The sequence below is a fragment of the Crocuta crocuta genome, unplaced genomic scaffold (assembly GCF_008692635.1).
Source record: "Crocuta crocuta isolate KB4526 unplaced genomic scaffold, BGI_CrCroc_1.0 scaffold675, whole genome shotgun sequence".
NCBI lineage: Eukaryota > Metazoa > Chordata > Mammalia > Carnivora > Hyaenidae > Crocuta > Crocuta crocuta.
Window position 1 is genome coordinate 41,918 of NW_027528796.1, and position 19,195 is coordinate 61,112.

A 19,195-nucleotide genomic window follows, 5' to 3' on the forward strand; every position below is an offset into this window, starting at 1 on the left:
ATGGGCGACTCCCTCACTTCACGCCTATTTACCGACGGGATGCCGAGGCCCTGAGGTGTGAGGACGCCCGGGCGCGGCCCCCGCCCCTGTGATCGAAGCGGGGCCCCTTCCACGTGCGCGGCGGGGGGGGACCTGTGTGGCCCTGGGGCTGGGCAGACGTCCCTGAGGACGACGCATCACGAGTCCTGCGGAGCGGACACTCCTCGGGCAGAGTCCTTGGGCCAGACGCCCGCGCGCGGCTGGGGCGCGGCCCTGGGGCTGCGAGTCGCCTGGCGNCCGCCTCCACGGCGCAGCCCCAGGGACGCAAGGGAACCAGCGCCTGGAGGCGGGTCTGTAAGAAATTTCCAAAACCTCTCAAAATACCGGTTCTAATTCCATGTCATTTTAAACTACATAAATGCCTTGGTAGAAGCGAAGTAGAAAAAGGAAAATAGCCATGATACCATTTATATAAAATGTTTAGAACAGGCAAATCCAAAAGTAGTTTGGTGGTGGCAAGGAGTGGGAGAGGGGAGGTGACTGATAACAGGTAAGGGGTTTCTCTTGGGCGCTGAAAGCGTTCCGGACCCGGCGAATGGCGATGTCTGTATAAGACCTGAAGGTGCTTAATGCCACTGGATGGTACACTTTAAAAACGGTTAAAATGGTAAAAATTTATGGTGTGTGCGTTTTACACAATAAAAAATAAATATACCATGAAACTTCTCACTAGGGGCATATCTCAGAAACAAGCTCATCGGAAGTTATTTTCCAGAGCAGTGAAACCAGCCGTCACTGATTAATTGAAAAAGATGTTAAAATGGGAGGAGGGATCCCTAAGTGTATTACATATACTGTACATTTTTTTAAATGTCACATTTTATTTAAATTCTAGTTAGTTAACTAGAATTAACTTGGTAAACTTGGTTTCAAGTGTAGAATTTAGTGATTCATCACTTAACATATAACACCCAGTGCTCATCACAAGTGCCATCCTTAATACCTATCACCCATTTAGCCCATCCCCCACCCGCCTCCCTCCATCAAACCTGTTTGTTCTCTATCATCAAGAGTCTCTTATGATTTCCTTCTCCCTCTCTCTCTTTCTTTTCCCCTTCCCCTATGTTGATCTGTTCTGTTTCTTAAATTCCACATATGTGTGAAATCTTATGGTATTTGTCTTTCTCTGCTCTTCCACAGGTGTGTGGCCCTCGCCGAGCGATGGCTGAGTAATATTCCATTGTGTCTGTATACCACATTTTCTTTATCCATTAATCAGTTGATAGACACTTGGGCTCTTTCTATAGTGTGGCTATTGTTCATAATGCTGTGGAAAACATTGGGGTGTGTGTGCCCCTTCAAATCAGTATTTATGTACTTTTTTGTATCCTTTGGGTGCAGCTGCTGGGACAGAGGGTAGTTCTATTTTTAACTTTTTAAGGAACTTCTATACTGTTTTTCAGAGTGGCTGCACCAGTTTCCACTCCCATCAACAGTGTAAGAGGATTCCCCTTTCTCTACATCCTTGCTAACATCTTTTGCTTCCTGAGTTATTAATTTTAGCCATTCTGACAGGTGTGAGGTAGTATCTCATTGTGGTTTTGATTTGTATTTCCCTGATGATGAGTGATATTGAGCAGCTTTCCATGTGTCTGTTAGCCATCTGGATGTCTTCTTTTGGAAAAATGTTCATGTCTTCTGCCCATTTCTTAACTGGATTATTTGTTTTTGGGTACTGAGTTTGATAAGTTCTTTATAGATTTGGATACTAAGTCTTTATCAGATATTTCATTTGCAAATATCTTCTCCCATTCTGTAGGCTGCCTTTTGTTTTTGTTGATTGTTTCCTTCACTGTGAAGATTTTTATCTTAATGAAGTCCCAATAGTTCATTTTTGTTGTTGTTTCCCTTGCCTTCAGTGATGTGTCCAGTGCGAAGTTGCTCCAACCAAGATCAAAGAGTTGCTGCCTATGTTCTTCTCTAGGATGTTGATGGTTTCCTATCTCACATTTAGGTCGTTCATTCATTTCACAAATTTATTTTTGTGTGTGACGTAAGAAAATGGTCCAGTTTCATTCTTCTGTGTGTCGCTGTCCAGTTTTCCCAACACCATTTCTTGAAGAGACTGTCTTTTTTCCATTGGATATTCTTTCTTGCTTTGTTGAAGATTAGTTGACCATATAGTTGTGGATCCATTTCTGGGTTTTCTATTCTATTCCATTGATCTATGTTTTTGTGCCAGTACCATAATGTCTTGATGGCTGCAGCTTTGTAATATAGCTTGACGTCTGGAATCGTGATGCCTCCAGCTTTGCTTTTCTCTATCAGGATTACTTTGGCTATTCAGGGTCTTTTGTGGTTCCATATAAATTTTAGAACTGTTTGTTCTAGCACTGTGAAAAATGCTATTGGTATTTTAACAGAGATTTCATTAAATGTGTAGATTGCTTTGGGTAGTGTAGACATTTTAACAATGTTTGTTCTTCTAATCCATGAGCATATAACGTTTTCTTTGATAAGTGTTCTACAGTTTTCAGAGTACAGACCTTTATCTCTTTGGTTAGTTTTATTCCTAAGTGTCTTATGGCTTCTGGTACAATTATAAATGGGATCAATTCCTTGACTTCTTTTTCTAATGATTCATGATTGGTATATAGAAATGAAACAGATTTCTGTACATTAATTTTATACCCTGCAGCTTTGGTGAATTCATATATCAGTTTTAGCAATCTTTTGGTGGAGTCTTTTGGGTTTATACAAAAAGTATCATGTCATCTGAAAATACTGAAAGTTTGACTTCCTCCTTGCCAATATGGATGCTTTTTATTTATTTTTGTTGTCTGATTACTGAGGCTAAGACTCCCAGTACTATGTTAATAGTAATGTTGAGAGTGGACAACCCTGTCCTGTTCCTGACCATAGAGAAAGAGCTCTCAGGTTTTCCCCATTCAGGATGATATTGGCTGTGGGTTTTTCATATATGGCCTTTATGGTACTGAGGTGTGTTCTCTCTATATTACTTTTTTTGAGGATTTTTATAAAGAATGGATGGTGTATTTTGTCAAATGTTTTTTCTCCATCTATTGTCAAGATCATATGGTTCTTTCCTTTCTTTTATTAATGTGGTGTATCATATTGATTGATTTGGAAATATTAAACTGACTGTGCAACCCAGGAATAAACCCCACTTGATTGTGAATAATTCTTTTAATGTACTATTGGATTCTGTTATGCTAGTGTCTTGTTGAGAATTTTTGCACCCATGTTCATCAGGAATATTGGCTTGTAATTCTCCTTTTTAGAGGGGTCATTGTCTGGTTTTGGAATCAAGGTAATAATGGTTTCATAGAATGAGTTTGGAAGTTTTCCTTCCATTTCTATTTTTTTGAACAGTTTAAGAAGAATAGGTATTATTAACTCTTCTTTAAATGTCTGGTAGAATTCCCCTAGGAAGCCATGGGGGCCCTGGACTTTTGTTTGTTGGGATATTTTTATTAGTAATTCAACTTCTTTACTGGTTATGGGTCTGTTTGAATTTTCTACTTCTTCCTGTTTCAGTTTTGGTAGTTTGTGTGTTTCTGGGAATGTGTCTATTTCTTTCATTGCCCATTTTGTCAGCATATAATTTTTCATAATATTATCTTATAATTGTTTGTATTTCTGTGGTGTTGGTTATGATCTATCCTCATTCACTCATGATTTTATTTATTTAGGTCCTTTCTCTTTAATTTCTGATCGGTCTGACTAAGGGTTATCAATTTTATTAATTCTTTCAAAGAACCAGCTCTTAGTTTTGTTGATCTGTTTTAGTTTTTGTTGTTGTTGTTTCTATACCTTCTTTTTATGCTCTAATCTTTATTATCTCCCTTCTTCTTCTGGGTTTAGGATTTATTTGCTATTCGTTTTATAGCTCCCTAAGGTGTAACGTTAGGCTGTATATTTGAGACTTTTCTTGCTTCTTGATGTAGGCACTTTTTGTATATACTTCCCTCTTAGGACTGCCTTTGATGCATCCCAAAGGTTCTGGACCATTTCATTTTCATTTATTTTTTTTCTTAAATAGTTTATTGTCAAGTTGGTTTCCATATAACACCCAGTGCTCATCCCCAAAAGTGCCCTCCCCCATGCCCAGCACCCCCCTTCCCCTCTCCCCCACCTCCATCAGCCCTCAGTTTGTTCTCAGCACTCAAGAGTCTCTCATGGTTTGCCTCCCCCCCCCAACTATTTTTCCCCTTCTTCTGCCCCATGGTCCTCTGTTAAGTTCCTCCTAATCGACCTATATGTGCAAACATATGGTATCTGTCCTTCTTTGCCTGACTTATTTCACTCAGCATAACACCCTCAAGGTCCATCCATGTTGCTACAAATGGCCAGATTTCATTCTTTCTCATTGCCATGTAGTATTCCATTGTATAGACGAACCACATCTTCTTGATCCATTCGTCCATTGATGGACACTTAGGCTCTTTCCATGTTTTGGCTGTTGTTGAGAGTGTTGCTACGAACATTGTTGTATATGTGACCCTATGCATTTATTTCTATGTTTTTTTTTAATTTCTTCTTTAATTTTCTGGCTAATACATTCATTCTTTAGTAGGATATTCTTTAACCTTCATGTATTTGTGGTCTTTCCAAATTTCTTCTTGTGGTTAACTTCAAGTTTCATAGTGTTGTGATCTGAAAATATGCATGTTGTGTTCTCAGTCTTTTTGTACTTGTTGAAGGCTGATTTGTGACCCATTATATGATCTATTCTGGAGAATACCATGTGGACCTGAAAAGAATGTGTATTCTATCACTTTAGGATTAAATGTTCTGAATATATCTGTTAAGTCCATCTGGTCCAGGGTGTCATTCAAAACCATTGTTTCCTTGTTAATTTCCTGTTTGATGCTGTCTATTGCTGTAAGTGGGGAATGTTAAAGTCCTCTACTATTATTGTATTATTATCAAAGAGTTGTTAATAATTGATTTATAGATTTGGTTGCTTCCAATTTGGGAGCATAAATGTTTACAATCATTAGATATTCCTGTTGGATAGACCCCTTAGTTATGATATAGTTCCCTTCTTAATCAATTATTACAGTCTTTGGTTTAAAATCTAGCTGTCTGAGGGGCGCCTGGGTGGCTCAGTCGGTTAAGTGTCTGACTTTGGCTCAGATCATGATCTCACAGTCCATGGGTTCAAGCCCCACGTCAGGCTCTGTGCTGACAGCTCAGAGCCTGGAGCCTATTTCAGATTCAGTGTCTCCCTCTCTCTCTGACCCTCCTCCACTCATGCTCTGTCTCTCTCTGTCTCAAAAATAAATAACTATTAAAAATTTTAAAAATTAAATCTAGTTGTCTGAGATAAGTCTGGCTACTCCAGCTTTCTTTTGACATCCAGTAGCATGATAGCTGGTTCTCCATCTCATCCCTTCAATCTGGAGGCATCTTTAGGTCTAAAATGAGTCTACTGTAAGGAGCAAAAAGATGGGTCTTGTTTTATTTTTATCCATTCTGATACCCTGTCTTTTGATTGGAACATGTAATCCATTTACATTCAGAGTAATTAATGATAAATAAGAATTTTGTGCCATTGTGTTACCTGTGAAGTCATTGTTTCTAGAGATTTTCTCTGTTCCTTTCTAGTCTTTGCTGCTTTTGATCTTTCTTTCCCATTCAAAGCATCCTCTTTAATATTTCTGTAGGGCTGGTTTAGTGGTCACAGGACCGTTAGTTTTTGTTTGTTTGAGAAACTCTTTATCTCTCCTTCTATTCTGAATAAGAGCTTTGCTGGATAAAGTATTCTTGGCTGCGTATACTTCCCCTTCTGCACATTGAATATATCAAGCCACTCCCTTCTGGCCTGTCAGGTTTCTATGGTGAGATTTGCTGCTAACCCGATTTGTCTTTCCTTATAGGTTAGGGATTTCTTTCCCCTTGCTGCTTTCAGGATTCTTTCCCTATTTCTATATTTTGCAAATTTTGCTACAACATGTCTTACTTTTGGGCAGCTTTTGTTGAATTTTATGGGAGTTTTCTGTGCCTCCTGGATTTGGATATCTGTTTCCTTCCCCATTTAGGGAAGTTGACAGCTAGTATCTGCTCAAATAAACCTTCTGCCTGTTTTTCCCTCTCTTCTTCTGGAGCTCCTATGATACAAATGTCCATACACCTTATGGAGTCACTGAGTTCCTTAAGTTTACATTTGTGATCCAGTACTTTTCTTTATGTCTTCTTTTCAGCTTCATTATTTTCCATACCTTTATTTTCTATATCACAGATTTGTTCCTCTGCTTCATCCATCCTTATTATTACATCCAGTTGGTTTTGCCTCTCAACTATGGCATTTTTTATTTTGGCCTGACTAGTTTTTAGTTCTTTTCTCTCTATAGTAAGAGATTCTCTAGTATCTTCTTGCCATTGTCAAATCCAGCTAGTATCCTTATGATTGTTGTTTAATATTCTGTTTCAGGTGTATTACTTCTATCTGTTTTGATTAAATCCCTGGCCATGACCTCTTCTTGTTCTTTCTTTTGGCATGAATTCCTCCATCCTGTCATTTTTTCTAGGTCACTGTTTTCTTGTGTGTGGTTCAGGAAAGCCTGTTATAAATCCTGCTCCTGAGTAATGGCTCTATTAAAAAGAAGTCCTATACTATCCAGGTCCTGGCACTGAAGAAATGTTTCATAGTGTGCACTTTGCTGTTATGTTTTGGCCGCTCTTTCCCTCAGGTCAGTTGCCTACAGTTTCTCATTGCCTGCGGTAGGGAGTGTTTGCACCTTGTCCAGTGTGTGGTGTTTTAACTGAGTGTGCTTTGGTCTGCTTGTTCCAATAAGCCTGACCCTATTTCCACCAAAGCTGAAGCTTTGCATCATTCTATAATCAGTAGAGTTGGTGTGTGCAAGGGGTTTGCATTGGTCTTCTGGGGAAGGGGGTTCCTGTGCTGGTTCTCAGGCCACCTTGCCTTGGTGAAGCAGGACCCAGGGGTCTGGCTTGGTGTAAGTGGCTCCAGCCTCCACTGGTGGTACTGTTTTTCTCACTGAAGTCAGTCAGTGATGATGGGCTGGAGATAATGGCATCGCCCCATGCTTTCATCCCCAGAGCAGGGAGTTCATGCCTCCCACTGTTCAGGAAGCCTTCAAGGAAGAGCGAACAATTTTCTCTCTTGTGTCCCCAGCTTCTGTCAGATCCCTGCCTTCACCCTGTCTGTGTCTGGGATGTCTGCTTACCAGGAAGCACAGTACTCCTGTATTTTATCTCAGGAACATGGCTGGCTTTCTAAACTTCAAATTTTAGGGACCCATGTGGTGCAGACCGGCACTGAACCTCTGGGGAGAGTCTCACAGTGTTGTGGCTATTGCCAGTCTGTCTGAGAAAAACAGTTACAGGACTGCGCAGAGGCTCGGAGTTTATGGCAAAACACAGTGAAAAGCTGGCACCAAGGTTGCTGCCCTCAGCAGGTGTCTCTGTTCCTATGTTAATGAGTGGGGCTGCACTTTGGCACTTTCCAGGTTTTTGTCCCTTGAGAGGTTGTGCCACCTCTCCCAAAGGCACTCCAAGAAGGGGAACTGTCTCTCCCATTGCAAACCAGGAGATTCTCAAACCATGCTGTCCTTTCCTGAGTCTCTGCCCTCTTCCCCACAGGAGGACCACTATGTCCACCAGGTTTCATTCAGTGGTGGCACAGACTTCTAAAACTTCCAATTTTGGTGGCCCCTGGGTGGCTCAGTCTGTTAAGCGTCTGACTGGCTCAGGTCATGATCTTGTAGTTCATGGGTTCAAGCCCCATGTTGGGCTCTGTGCTGACAGCTCAGAGCCTGGAGCCTGTTTCGGATTCTGTGTTTCCCTCTCTCTCTCTGACCCTCCCCTGCTCACGCTGTCTCTCTCTCTCTCTCAGAAATAAATAAAAAAACATTTAAAGAAATAAAATAAAACTACCGATTTTCAGTTCTGCTGCTGCTTGTAAAAACTTGCAATAATCAGCCTCTCTAGTTTTCCCAGTCAATGGTTTTGGGGAAGTGTTTCTCTTGTGCAATCCCCTGCATACTGCTTTCTCTCCTTTTCTCTGTCTACCTCTCTCACTCCTCTCTCTGAGATCGAGGCTTCCTCCTCTCCACAGCACCCATGATTCTTTTCTCCCTAGAATCACATCTCCGCACCTCCTCCTTCCACACTGTAGCCTCTTTTCTCTCTCTAGTTCTATAATTTGTTCTCTCAGCATTCAGATTGATTTCTTGGGTGTTCAGAATATTTGATATTTATACAGCTGGGTTAAAGGGATGAGGCAAGCATAGGGTCCCTCTGCTGCTCTTGCATCTTAACTCCCCTCCCTAAACTGTACATTTTAAGAGGAAATATCAACATAAGCCAATTTTCCAATCTTGTTTTGCTAATTCAAGTCTGGGTATTGGTGGCATTTTCCTGCTCTATAAACCTCTGCAGGGCTGTTTTAAAGCAGTTTATGAAGACTTAACAAATGAATCCACCCAAAGTCCTTTGAAGTTAGTTACATGTTTCGGTGCCCTAATTTTACAAATGTAAGATAAAATCATCCACATGTCTACATAATACAGTGGTGGGACACACAGACTAACATTGTTAGCAAACCACACAAAACTGGCACAAGGTTCTACACCATGGCATCTATGTGTTGTAATTGATCCTTAAGCAACCTAGGAGGTAGAGACTTCTATTATCATCCTCCTCTTAGGGTTGAGGCACTGAGGCTGGGTGGTGAAAGGGCTGTGAAGTTTACCTGCTACCTCACTTGAACCTGGCCTCTTTCTGAGGCTTGTTGAAAGAGGCTGGGATCCTGCTGAAAAAGATGAAGGCAGACATCATGAGACTGGGTCACCTGATGAGCAGGTTCCAAGGAACCTTAGGGGGTGGAGAACTGAGCTGTTGAGCCCCCTCCTCACTCGTTTGGCTGGCTGGTCCCCCCAGTTTGGGCTACTGTGAATAAAGTGCTATAAATAGTTTTTTGTGGACACATATTTTCATTTCATCCCAGTAAGTACCTAGGAGTAGAATTGCTGTGCCATGTTTAACATTTTAAGAAACTGAAATTATTTTCCAATGAATGAGAGTTGCAGTTACTCCAAATCTTCTCCAACACTTAGTGTTGTCAAATTTTGAATTTTAGCCATTCTAATAGATGTGTACAGTAATTTATTTTAATTTGAAGTTTTCTCATGAATTATAATGTTGTTTATGATCCCATATGCTTTTTGGCTATTCATGTATTTTCTTTAGTGAAGTATCTATTCAAATAATTTACCCATTTCTAATTGGTTAGTAAAAGTCCTTTATATATTCTGGATACACTTCCTTCTTTTCAACCACATATACTGAAGATATTTTTTTTCCCATACTGTGGCTTGCCTTTTCAGTTTCTTAATTTTGTTGAAGTCCAGCTTATCAATCTTTTTCTGTTAGTGCTTTTTGTGACCCATCTAAGAAATCTTTGCACATTGCAACATCATGATGTTTTTCTCCTTTCAATGTCTGTAGGATCTATAACTATTTCCTTTCTTTCTTTACTATTGGTAATTAGCATTTCTTTTGGGGGGAATTGATTACTCTAAGTAGATGATTATCAATTTCATTATCAATTGATTACTTTAAGTGGATTAATTATCCAATGTTTTCGATTTCATTTATTTCCTCCATTTTCTGTTTCATTGTTCTGCTTTTACTTGATTATTTTCTTCCTTTTACATACTTTGGGCTTAGTTTACTCTTATGTTGCTAGCTTCTTTTTTTTTTTTTATTTTATTTCTAGGAGAGACAGAGAGAGACAGCGTGAGCAGGGGAGGGTCAGAGAGAGAGGGAGTCACAGACTCTGAAACAGGCTCCAGGCTCTGAGCTGGCAGCCAGCACAGAGCCCGACGCGGGCCTCGAACCCACGAACCGCGAGATCATGACCCAAGCGAAAGTCGGACGCTTAACCGACTAAGCCACCCAGGCACCCCTTATGTTGCTAGCTTCTTAAGGAGGAAACTCAGATCATTCACTATGAAACTTTCTCCTTTTCTTATGTAAGTAAGGCATTAGTCTTCCCTCTACACATCGCTTTAACTGCACCCCACAAATTCTGGTATGTTGTCCTTCATTACCATTTAAAAAATTGCATGTGGATGCACATATGTCAGGCTACCAGCAAGTGGGGAGGAATGATCAGTCCCCAGGCTCCTGGTGCTTTGAGGGCCACCAGGTCTAACATGTGCAGAGTATGAAGTGGCATCATCCATTCCCCAGGCCCACTGGCCAGGAGGGTGGTGAGGGCAGAACCCCCGTGGGGTTCCCTGGATGGGCAGAACCTCAAGCTGTAGAACAAGGGTTTCTGCCCAAACACCAGGAATTTGGGCCAAATAGTGTTTGGCACAGTATTGGGGCCCTACGGGTGATACAAGTGACAGTGCAGAGAATAATGGCTTCTCTCTCCCCCTCCAAGTCCTAAGCCACAGCCTCCAGAGGGAGCCAAGTCCAACCCTTCTAAACGGCACCGGGACCGCCTGAATCAAGAGCTGAGCAAACTGACCAACTTGCTGCCCTTCCCTGAGGATGTGCGGGCCCGGCTTGACAAGCTCTCCATCCTCAGGTTGATCGTGGGCTACCTAAAAGTGAAGAGCTATTTCGCAGGTAAGTGTCAGCTGTGGTTTCAAAATAAGCTGAGATGGCTGTGCACACCAGCACTTGGAGTTAACCATCTGTCTGGGTGAAAGCTGCACCATGGTCTTTGGTCTCAGGCAGAGGAAGAAGGCATCATGTTCAGCACAGGTGCAATATGTAAACCAGAACACAGGTACATGAGTGCATGCCCAACCTGATATGTAAATTCTGGGCTCCACACCATCTCTCAGACTGTCCAGAGAAGGAGATGGGCACAGGTCCCAGCCTTGCTGTGTTTCGCACAAGGCTCACAGACTGGTATGTCAGAAGTCCTTAGCTGATGGCCTGACTTCTTTCCTTCCGGTGCTTTGTCATTTCTTGTGCTAAGCCAAGTGTTCTTCCACCTTACAGAACTTTGGTTCAGAACAAAGGGCGCATTTTTCTGAAACTAGGATACGAACTGAGATATTTCTTATCATCTTCTGTAGAACTTACATTTCTAAAGTTCTTTACCATGTAATGGTCACAGTCTACTCTTCCATGCCCTGCCTGCTAATTCACTGTGTCATTGGTTAAAGGTAGTTTTAACTCATTCCTGCAAGTGGAACTTGTATTCAGTAAATTAAGTGAGGCAACTGAGCACAGGTGAGCTTGTGGCCAACCTGGCTCCCCTGGAGGAAGAAAGTGTCCCCTTGGTAACTGGTAAGCTGCAGTCCAGGAAGATAGAGGAAGACTCTAGGCCTGGACAACATGTTACACATTGTTATAGCTGCTCAAAATAGAAATTGAAAAAATTAATTGGGTCCAGTTGACGTTGAAAATACACTGAGAATTATGAAACTGCCCAAAATGCAGTGAAAACTTTAGAGGAGCAGCAGCTATTTAATCAGGTATAATAATGATGTGGAATGGCCATGCAAATAGTCAAACACATCTGAGGTGCTGGTTAGGGGCTGGGGTTAGAGGGCCAGGATGACTGCTGAACAGGTGCAGGGTTTTATTTTGGGGGGCTGACAGTATTTTGGAGCTAGATAGAGGTGGTAGTTGCACAACACTGTGAATGTGTTCAATGCCACAGGACTGCTCAGTTTAAAATGATTAATTTTATGCTATACGAATCCCACAGGGGCTGAAACCCTTTGAGGGGAAGGAAGTACAGGAGCTTCAAAGCCCGCTCAGCACGCAGAGGCCTTGAACGGCTCCTCTGCTTGCCTCTGCCATCTGTTTCCAGGCTGCCTGCCCGGGGCTGTGCCTGGGCCTTCTCTCCTCCAGATGTCTCTGGTTTGTGCCAGTGAGCATAGGGGCCTGTGCTGCAGGCCACTGACAGTGGTGGGGACCTGAGACTCTGACCTGGGTCTTCCCCCCAGGATGGCCCGAAGGAAAGAGGCACATATGTGCCCCTGGGCTGCCCTGGAGAGCTGCTGTCTGCCAGTTGTGTGTTGTGAACATGGAAACACCTTGATCCTCTGCCAGTCTAAAATCTAGTCTGTTCAGAGCTGTGGATCTGAGTCCTGTCTCTCCCACCCCTTCTGTACACTCCTCCTTTGGGTCTCTCCTCTGAATGGATGGATGACTTCCAAGGCTGTTTCTCATATAGGCAGGAGTGGGGACAGCTTGCGTGAGGGACACAGCTACCTCAAGAGCCAGCCTAGGGAAAACAGTCCCCACTCCTGTTGGACCTCGGAACAGGCAGGAAGGCTGGGCCCGCAGGATCCATACCCACAAGGGCTTTGTTGAGGACACACTGCTATCCCCAAGCCGTGAATCCACTGGGCTGCCATATGACGGGCCCAGCTTCCTCCTGCCAAGGCCTGAGACTGCAGCGAGGGCTTTCTCTGTCCCTGCCTACTTCTGCATTCCAACAGGACAGGTGCCATGTGTCAAAAGTTGCACAAGGAAGCAGCTAACCCACATTCACTGCTGTATGCTCCTCAAATGTATGTTCCCTCTCTTTCTTTGTGACTCAACATTATATCATTTTCATATTATGTAATTCATAAGAAAGAATTGTCATCTATTGAGCATCCTTTATGAGCCGGCCTTTTTGTCCAGGTATCTCATCTGAGTCTGTGAGGCCCTGTCATCATCTATCTGCCAGTACAGATAGAAAAGTGAGGCTCAGAGAAGTCAAGGATTTTAAAGGTGGCCCAGCAGAGAGAAAACAGGACTGAACCTGCTCCCACTGCACTGGGTAGAGTCTCTTTTGCTATGAAAATGAGGTAATTTGAAACCACAGACTCAAGCTAGAGAGAACTGGATGACCCATCACTTGGGTCTTAGACAGCTGGGGCCCACTGTAGAGTAAGCAGATGAGGAGATTTTGCTGGAGACCTGGGGGTGGGGTGGGGTGGAGCAGGGGACACATGGTCACATGTCCCAAAGAGACCATTGGCTGAACAAGAACCCACTGTTCACACTCCTCTGGGAACATAGGGGACATTGGCCAGGACTGTTCTGCCTGACTGACAAGCACATTAGCACTCAGCATGCAGGGAGGTGCAGAGGCCTGAGGAGACTGAGAAGACCTGGAGCATCTCTGTGGAGCGGTGCAAAACTGGAGGTGTGTGGGCAGTCCGGATCCCCGCCAGCCTGGGCCTGGCCCAAACGCCTCATTGTTCAGAGAAGAATGTCTTGCTTCCAGGATAACTCAATGTGGGGCTCCTATTGGGTTGAATTCCTTCCCCAGCACCAGCCCCCTTCCCATACCTTTATCTTCCCCAAACAAACAGCTATGTCTCCAGCACCATCTGACCCAGGGCCACTCCAGTGGCCAGAGACAGAGGCAGGAATGCCCTGGTTTCCACAGGGTTCTCTGATGAACCCTGTGATGAGCTTGTTTTTAAAATGACTTGCAGACCTCTCTGTACAAATGACTTTCCTCTGGTTTCAAGCAGCCTCAACTCTTCACAGCTGCTCTGTCTTAGCTGTTGGCTTGAATAAGCATGGGCAGCTCCAGCAGTCCTTAGGTTTCTTTCCAGGAATCAGAGCCAGATCACTTAAGGTGCACTTTTGAAGCTGTAAGGTGCTTTCCTTTTTTTTCTGTCTGTCTCTGTCTTTATTTCAGAGCTATCATGTATTTATTTTTTATTTCTTCCAAATTTGTATTTAAATTCTAGTTTGTTATCATATAGTGTAATATTGCTTTCCAGAGTAGAATTTAGTGATCCTTCACTTACATATAACACCCAGTGCTCATCATAACAAATGCCCTCCTTAATACTCATTATCCACTTAGCCCATCCCCCCCACCTCCCTCCATCAGCCTTCAGTTTGTTCTCTCTTGCTAAGATGGTTTCCTCAAATACAAGCTATACCAACAAGATTATTAAACATTTGCTTTCAATGCCACCTTTGTCTTCCTCAGCCATCCTAAAGGACAGTATTGCAGACTGTTCAGGTGACCCACCCATGAATCCAGGAGGAAGTGAGCATACCTCTCCACAGGTCAATGTAGAACTGTTTTCTGAAGGGGACTTGCTTCTTCAGGTACTGTATGATATTTTCTATCTCTATTCCCTGTAAGTGGTTATGATTATAATAGAATCAGCCCTCAGAGTTTTCCAGAAAACATTTTGTTTCAACTCTTATTGAATTTATCTTTAACTGCCATGTCAAGTTTCTGGTTCAATAGAGTATTCTATATCTATTGTTCTCATATTTTGGACAATTCTATAACCATTGTGCCATATTGGTGCCACACGAGAAGAGTCAGAAACCCTGGATGTCAGTCTTTGATGGCCACCTGCTAGTCAAGTAGCAGCCACCTTTCCCTCACAAGGATGATGCTGGATTTCCCTGTCTGCCTCAGGGGTTGTGAGATTCAGAGGGAGGGATGTATTTGCAAATCATACTGTAAGCCAACACAACCAAGAAATAAAACAAATGTACAAAGGAAAAATATATTTTGGGTAGATGGAAATATTACCATGACATATTTCATTTTTACTACTTTTGAGCATTTAAAAATTGCTTTTTCTGGAATCTATCTAAATATAATATATTGCTGGTACCTTAGCAAGGAATCCAGGCTCTGGGTGACACAAATATGGCAGATCTTCCTCTCATAAACCAGAAGTACAGAATTTCCACAGACAGTTCAGAAAGAACATGCATAACCACTGGGTGATTGGGCATAGAAGCAAGTGGGTCTCTTCTTCAGGAAAGAGGAAGTGACATGAAAGATCACTGCATCTTTATTGGTATGGTAAGGGCTTATTTATCTGTTGAGACAAGTCATTAGACTTTTATCAGAATGCTTAAAAGTCAGTCTTTGGTCTCCTCTCCCCACCCTCAAGCTGAAAGAACTACATTTTTAATGCTTTGGGTCTTTTTTTTTTTTTTTTTTAACTTCAAAAGAGACCTAGGGGCACCTGAGTGGCTCAATTGGTTAAATGTCTGAGTTCAGCTCAGGTCATGATCTCATGGTTCCTAGGTTCATTTCCCACATCGAGCACTGTGCTGACAGCTCAGAGCCTAGAGCCTACTTTGGATTCTATGTCTCCCCCTCACTCTGCCCCTCCCCACTCACACTCTGTCTCTCAATAAATAAATAAGGTTATAATCTGTATTAAAATATAGAAAAAAGAGAGGAAAGTAATAGAGATATATAGGAGTAAATTTCTGTATCTCATTGGAATTAAGTTAGCATAAAATGAAGTATATTCTGATAATTTGTTATGTATATGCAAGCCACAGAGCAACTATTTTTTGACAAACTCAAAAAATATAAGGTCATTAAATTAAATGAAATGCTATACTAGAAAAAAAAACTTATAGTAAAAGAGGAAAAAAAGATATGAGACACAGAAAACAAAAAGCAAAATAGCATATGTAAATCCAACAATATCAATAATAACCTTAAATGTAAATGATTAAACAATCCAATAAAAAGTCAGTGACTATCAGGCTGTCATTCCTTTAATCCTGACCATATGACTACAGGAGATACACTTTAGATTCAGAGATGTAAACAGATACAAAACAAAGATGGAAAAGAACATACTATACAAACAACAACCATAAGAGACCTGGTGTGACTACATTAATATGAGACACAATAGACCTTAACACAAGAAAAATTATTGGAAATGGATAATTTATTTATTTAAAAATTTTAGTGTTTATTTATTTTTGAAGGAGAGAGAGACAGAGCATGGGGCAGGGTGGTGGTGGTGGGGGGGTGGAGCAGAGAGGGAAACACAGAATCCGGAGCAGGCTCCAGGCTCTGAACTATCAGCACAGAGCCCAAACCGGGGCTCAAACCCACAAACTGTGAGATCATGACCTCAGCTGAAAGTTGGACGTTCAACCAACTGAGCCACCCAGGCACCCCTTTATTTGTTTTTATTTTTGAGAGGGAGCAGGGGAGACGGACAGAAGGAAAGAAAGAGAATCTTAATCATGCTACATACTCAGCACAGAGTCCAGTTTGGGGTTCAATCCCATAACGCTGGGATCATGACCTGAGCCAAAATCAAGAGTCAGTTGGTTGCTCAACTAACTGAACCACCCAGCTGCTCCTGGAAATAGATATTTTATAATGATGAAAGGGCCAATCCATTCCAAAGATGACAACTCTTAATATATATGCATCTAACAACTGAGTCCCAAAATACATAAAGCAAAAACTGGTATAATCAAAGGGATATATAATTCAAAAGAGTAGTTACTGACTTCAATACCCAATTTGCAATAATAAACACAAACAACTAGATAGAAGATTAACAAGAATATGGAAGACTTGAGCCATACTATAAACCAACTAGATGTAACAAACATTATAGAACATTCAACCAAATAGCACAATACACATTCTACTCAAACATGGAATATTTTCCAGATTATACCACATTCCACCATTAAACATGCTTCAGTAAATCTAAAAGAGTTAAAATCATACAAAATATGTTTTCCAACTTGGAACAAAAATAGACACATAGATCAATGGAACAGGATTGAGACCCCAGGAAAAAACCCACAATTATATGGTCAATTAATCTATGAAAATGGAGGCAAGGATATACAATGGGAAAAAGATAGTCTTTTCAATAGACAGTTCTAGGAAAACTGGACAGCTACATGTAAAAGAATGAAATTGGACCACTTTCTAACACTATACACAATAATAAACTGAAAACTAATTAAAGGCTTAAATTTGAGACCTGAAACCATAAAAATCCTTGAAGAGAATACAGGCCAGTAGTTTCTCAGACATTGGCCATAGCACTCTTTTTCTTTTTCTTTTTTTCTTTTCTTTTTTTAATTTTAGAGTGAGCAAGGGAGAAGGGCGGGGAGGCGGGGAGAGAATCTTAAGCAGGCTCCATGCTTATCACAGAGCCTGACATGGGGCTCAATCCCACAACCCTGGGATCATGACTAGAGCCAAAGTCAAGAGTTGTCTGACTCAACTGACTGAGCTACCCAAGCACCCCTATAGTAATATTTTTCAAGAAATGTATCCTAAGGCAAGGGAAACAAAAACAAAAATAAATTATTTGGACTATACAAAATGAAAAGCTTTTGCACATTAAAGGAAACCATCAGCAACAAAAAAGACAACTTACTGAATGGGAGAAGATATTTGCAAATGAGGTATCAGATCACTAAAGAACATACACAACACCAAAAGTAAAACAATCCAGTTTAAAAATGGGCAGAGGAGTGGCGCCTGGGTGGCTTAGTCGGTTAAGCGTCCGACTTTCGCCTGGGTCATGATCTTGTGGTTCGTGGGTTCGAGTCCCGTGTCGGGCTCTGTGCTGACTGCCAGCTCAGAGCCTGGAGCCTGTTTCAGTCTGTGACTCCCTCTCTCTCTGACCCTCCCCTGCTCACGCTGTCTCTCTCTCTCTCTCCTAGAAATAAATAAAACATTTAAAAAAATCTTTAAAAAATGGGCAGAGGATCTGAATAGACCTTTTTCCAATGAAAACATACAGATGGACAACAGACACACGAAAACATGCTAAATGTCACTAACCATCAGGGGAATGCAAACCAAAACTACAATGAGATATCACCTACCAGAATGGATTAAAAAAAAAAAAGAAAGAAAAGAAATAACAAGTATTGATGAAGATGTTGAGAAAAAAAAAGGATCTTTCCTGCACTGTTAGTGGGAAGGTATATTGGTCCAGCCACTGTAGAAAGCAATATGAAATTTCCTCAAAAAATTAAATATAGATTATCATATGATCTAATAATTCCACCATTGGATATTTACTCAAAGTAAACAAAAACACTAACTTGAAAAGATATATGCACCCCTATGTTTATTGCAGCAGTATTTACAATAGCCAAGATATGGAAGCAACCTAAGTGTCTATCAATAAACAAATGGATAAGGAAATTGTGGTATATATGCAATGGAATATTACACAGCCATTAAAAAAAGGATGAGACTGTGCCATTTGAATCAACATGGATGGACCTAGAATTGTAATGCTATATTAAATAAGTCAGACTAAGAAAGACAAATATTATATGGTTCCACTTAAAAGTGTAATCTAAAAAATAACGGGTGGGGCCCTGGGTGGCTCAGTTGGTTAAGTGTCCAACTTCGGCTCAGGTCATGATCTCACAGTTCATGAGTTCGAGCCCTATGTTGGGCCATGTGCTGACAGCTCAGAGCCTGGAGCCTGCTTTGAATTATGTGTCTCCTCTCTCTCTGCCCCTCCCCCACTTGTGCTCGGTCTCTCTTTATCTCTCAAAAATAAATAAATGTTAAAAAAAAAAAAAGAAAGAAAGAAACAGGGGTGCCTAGGTGGTTTAGTTGGTTAAGTGCCCAACTCTTAATTTTGGCTCGGGCCATGATCTCACAGTTAATGGGATTGAGTGCCACATTAGACTCTGCACTGACAGCACAGAGCCTGCTTGGGATTCTTTCTCTGCTTCTCTCTCTGCCCCTCCCTTACTTGTTCTCTCTCTCTCTCTCTCCCAAAATAAATAAATATACATTTAAGAAAAGGAAAAGGAAACAGAAACAAATGAATAAACAAACAAAAAGCAGAATCAGACCTGAACCTACAAACAACAAATTGAGGGTTGCCAGAGTGGAGGGGGTTGAGCAGTTAGGCAAAATGGGTAAAGGGGAGACAGAGACACAGGTTTCCAGCTATGGAAAGAATAAATCGACAGGAATGAAAGACATATTATAACGAAAAAATGCATATATAATAAAATAAAATTTTATACAGCCAATAAATCTTTTTTAATTTCCAGCAGTTGAAGGCATTGGGGGAAAAAGTTATCCTACTATGCTGGAATTAAATTAGAAATCAATAACAAAAGGAAAACTGGAATATTTAAAAACAGTTAAGTACACACTTTCCTAAATAACCAATGGGTCAAAGAAGAAATCACAAGAGAAATTAGAAAATACTTTCAGATGAATGAAAACAAAAGCAACATTCCAAAACGTATTCAAATACTCTTATGGCAGTTCTATGAGGAACATTTGTAGCTATAAATGCCTATATTAAAAAATAAAGATCTTAAATGAATAATCTCACTTTCCACCTTCAGAAATTGTAAAAAGAAGAGCAAACTAAAACCAAAGCACACAGTGGGAGGAAGTAATAAAGACTAGAATGGAAATAAATTAAATAGAGGATAGAAAAACAATACA

At 41.3% G+C, this 19,195-nt stretch overlaps 1 protein-coding gene across 1 annotated transcript in view; it reads left to right on the top strand.

Moving 5' to 3' along the window:
• The window catches only part of LOC144224401 (aryl hydrocarbon receptor-like), a 60,480-nt gene that overhangs the window by 587 nt on the left and 40,698 nt on the right, over positions 1-19,195 (top strand). Inside the window, exons 2-4 of the mRNA XM_077755353.1 lie at positions 157-329; positions 10,418-10,609; positions 13,956-14,061. Of these exons, the coding sequence (XP_077611479.1) occupies positions 157-329; positions 10,418-10,609; positions 13,956-14,061 (471 nt within the window). The remainder of the gene's footprint in view (positions 1-156; positions 330-10,417; positions 10,610-13,955; positions 14,062-19,195) is intronic.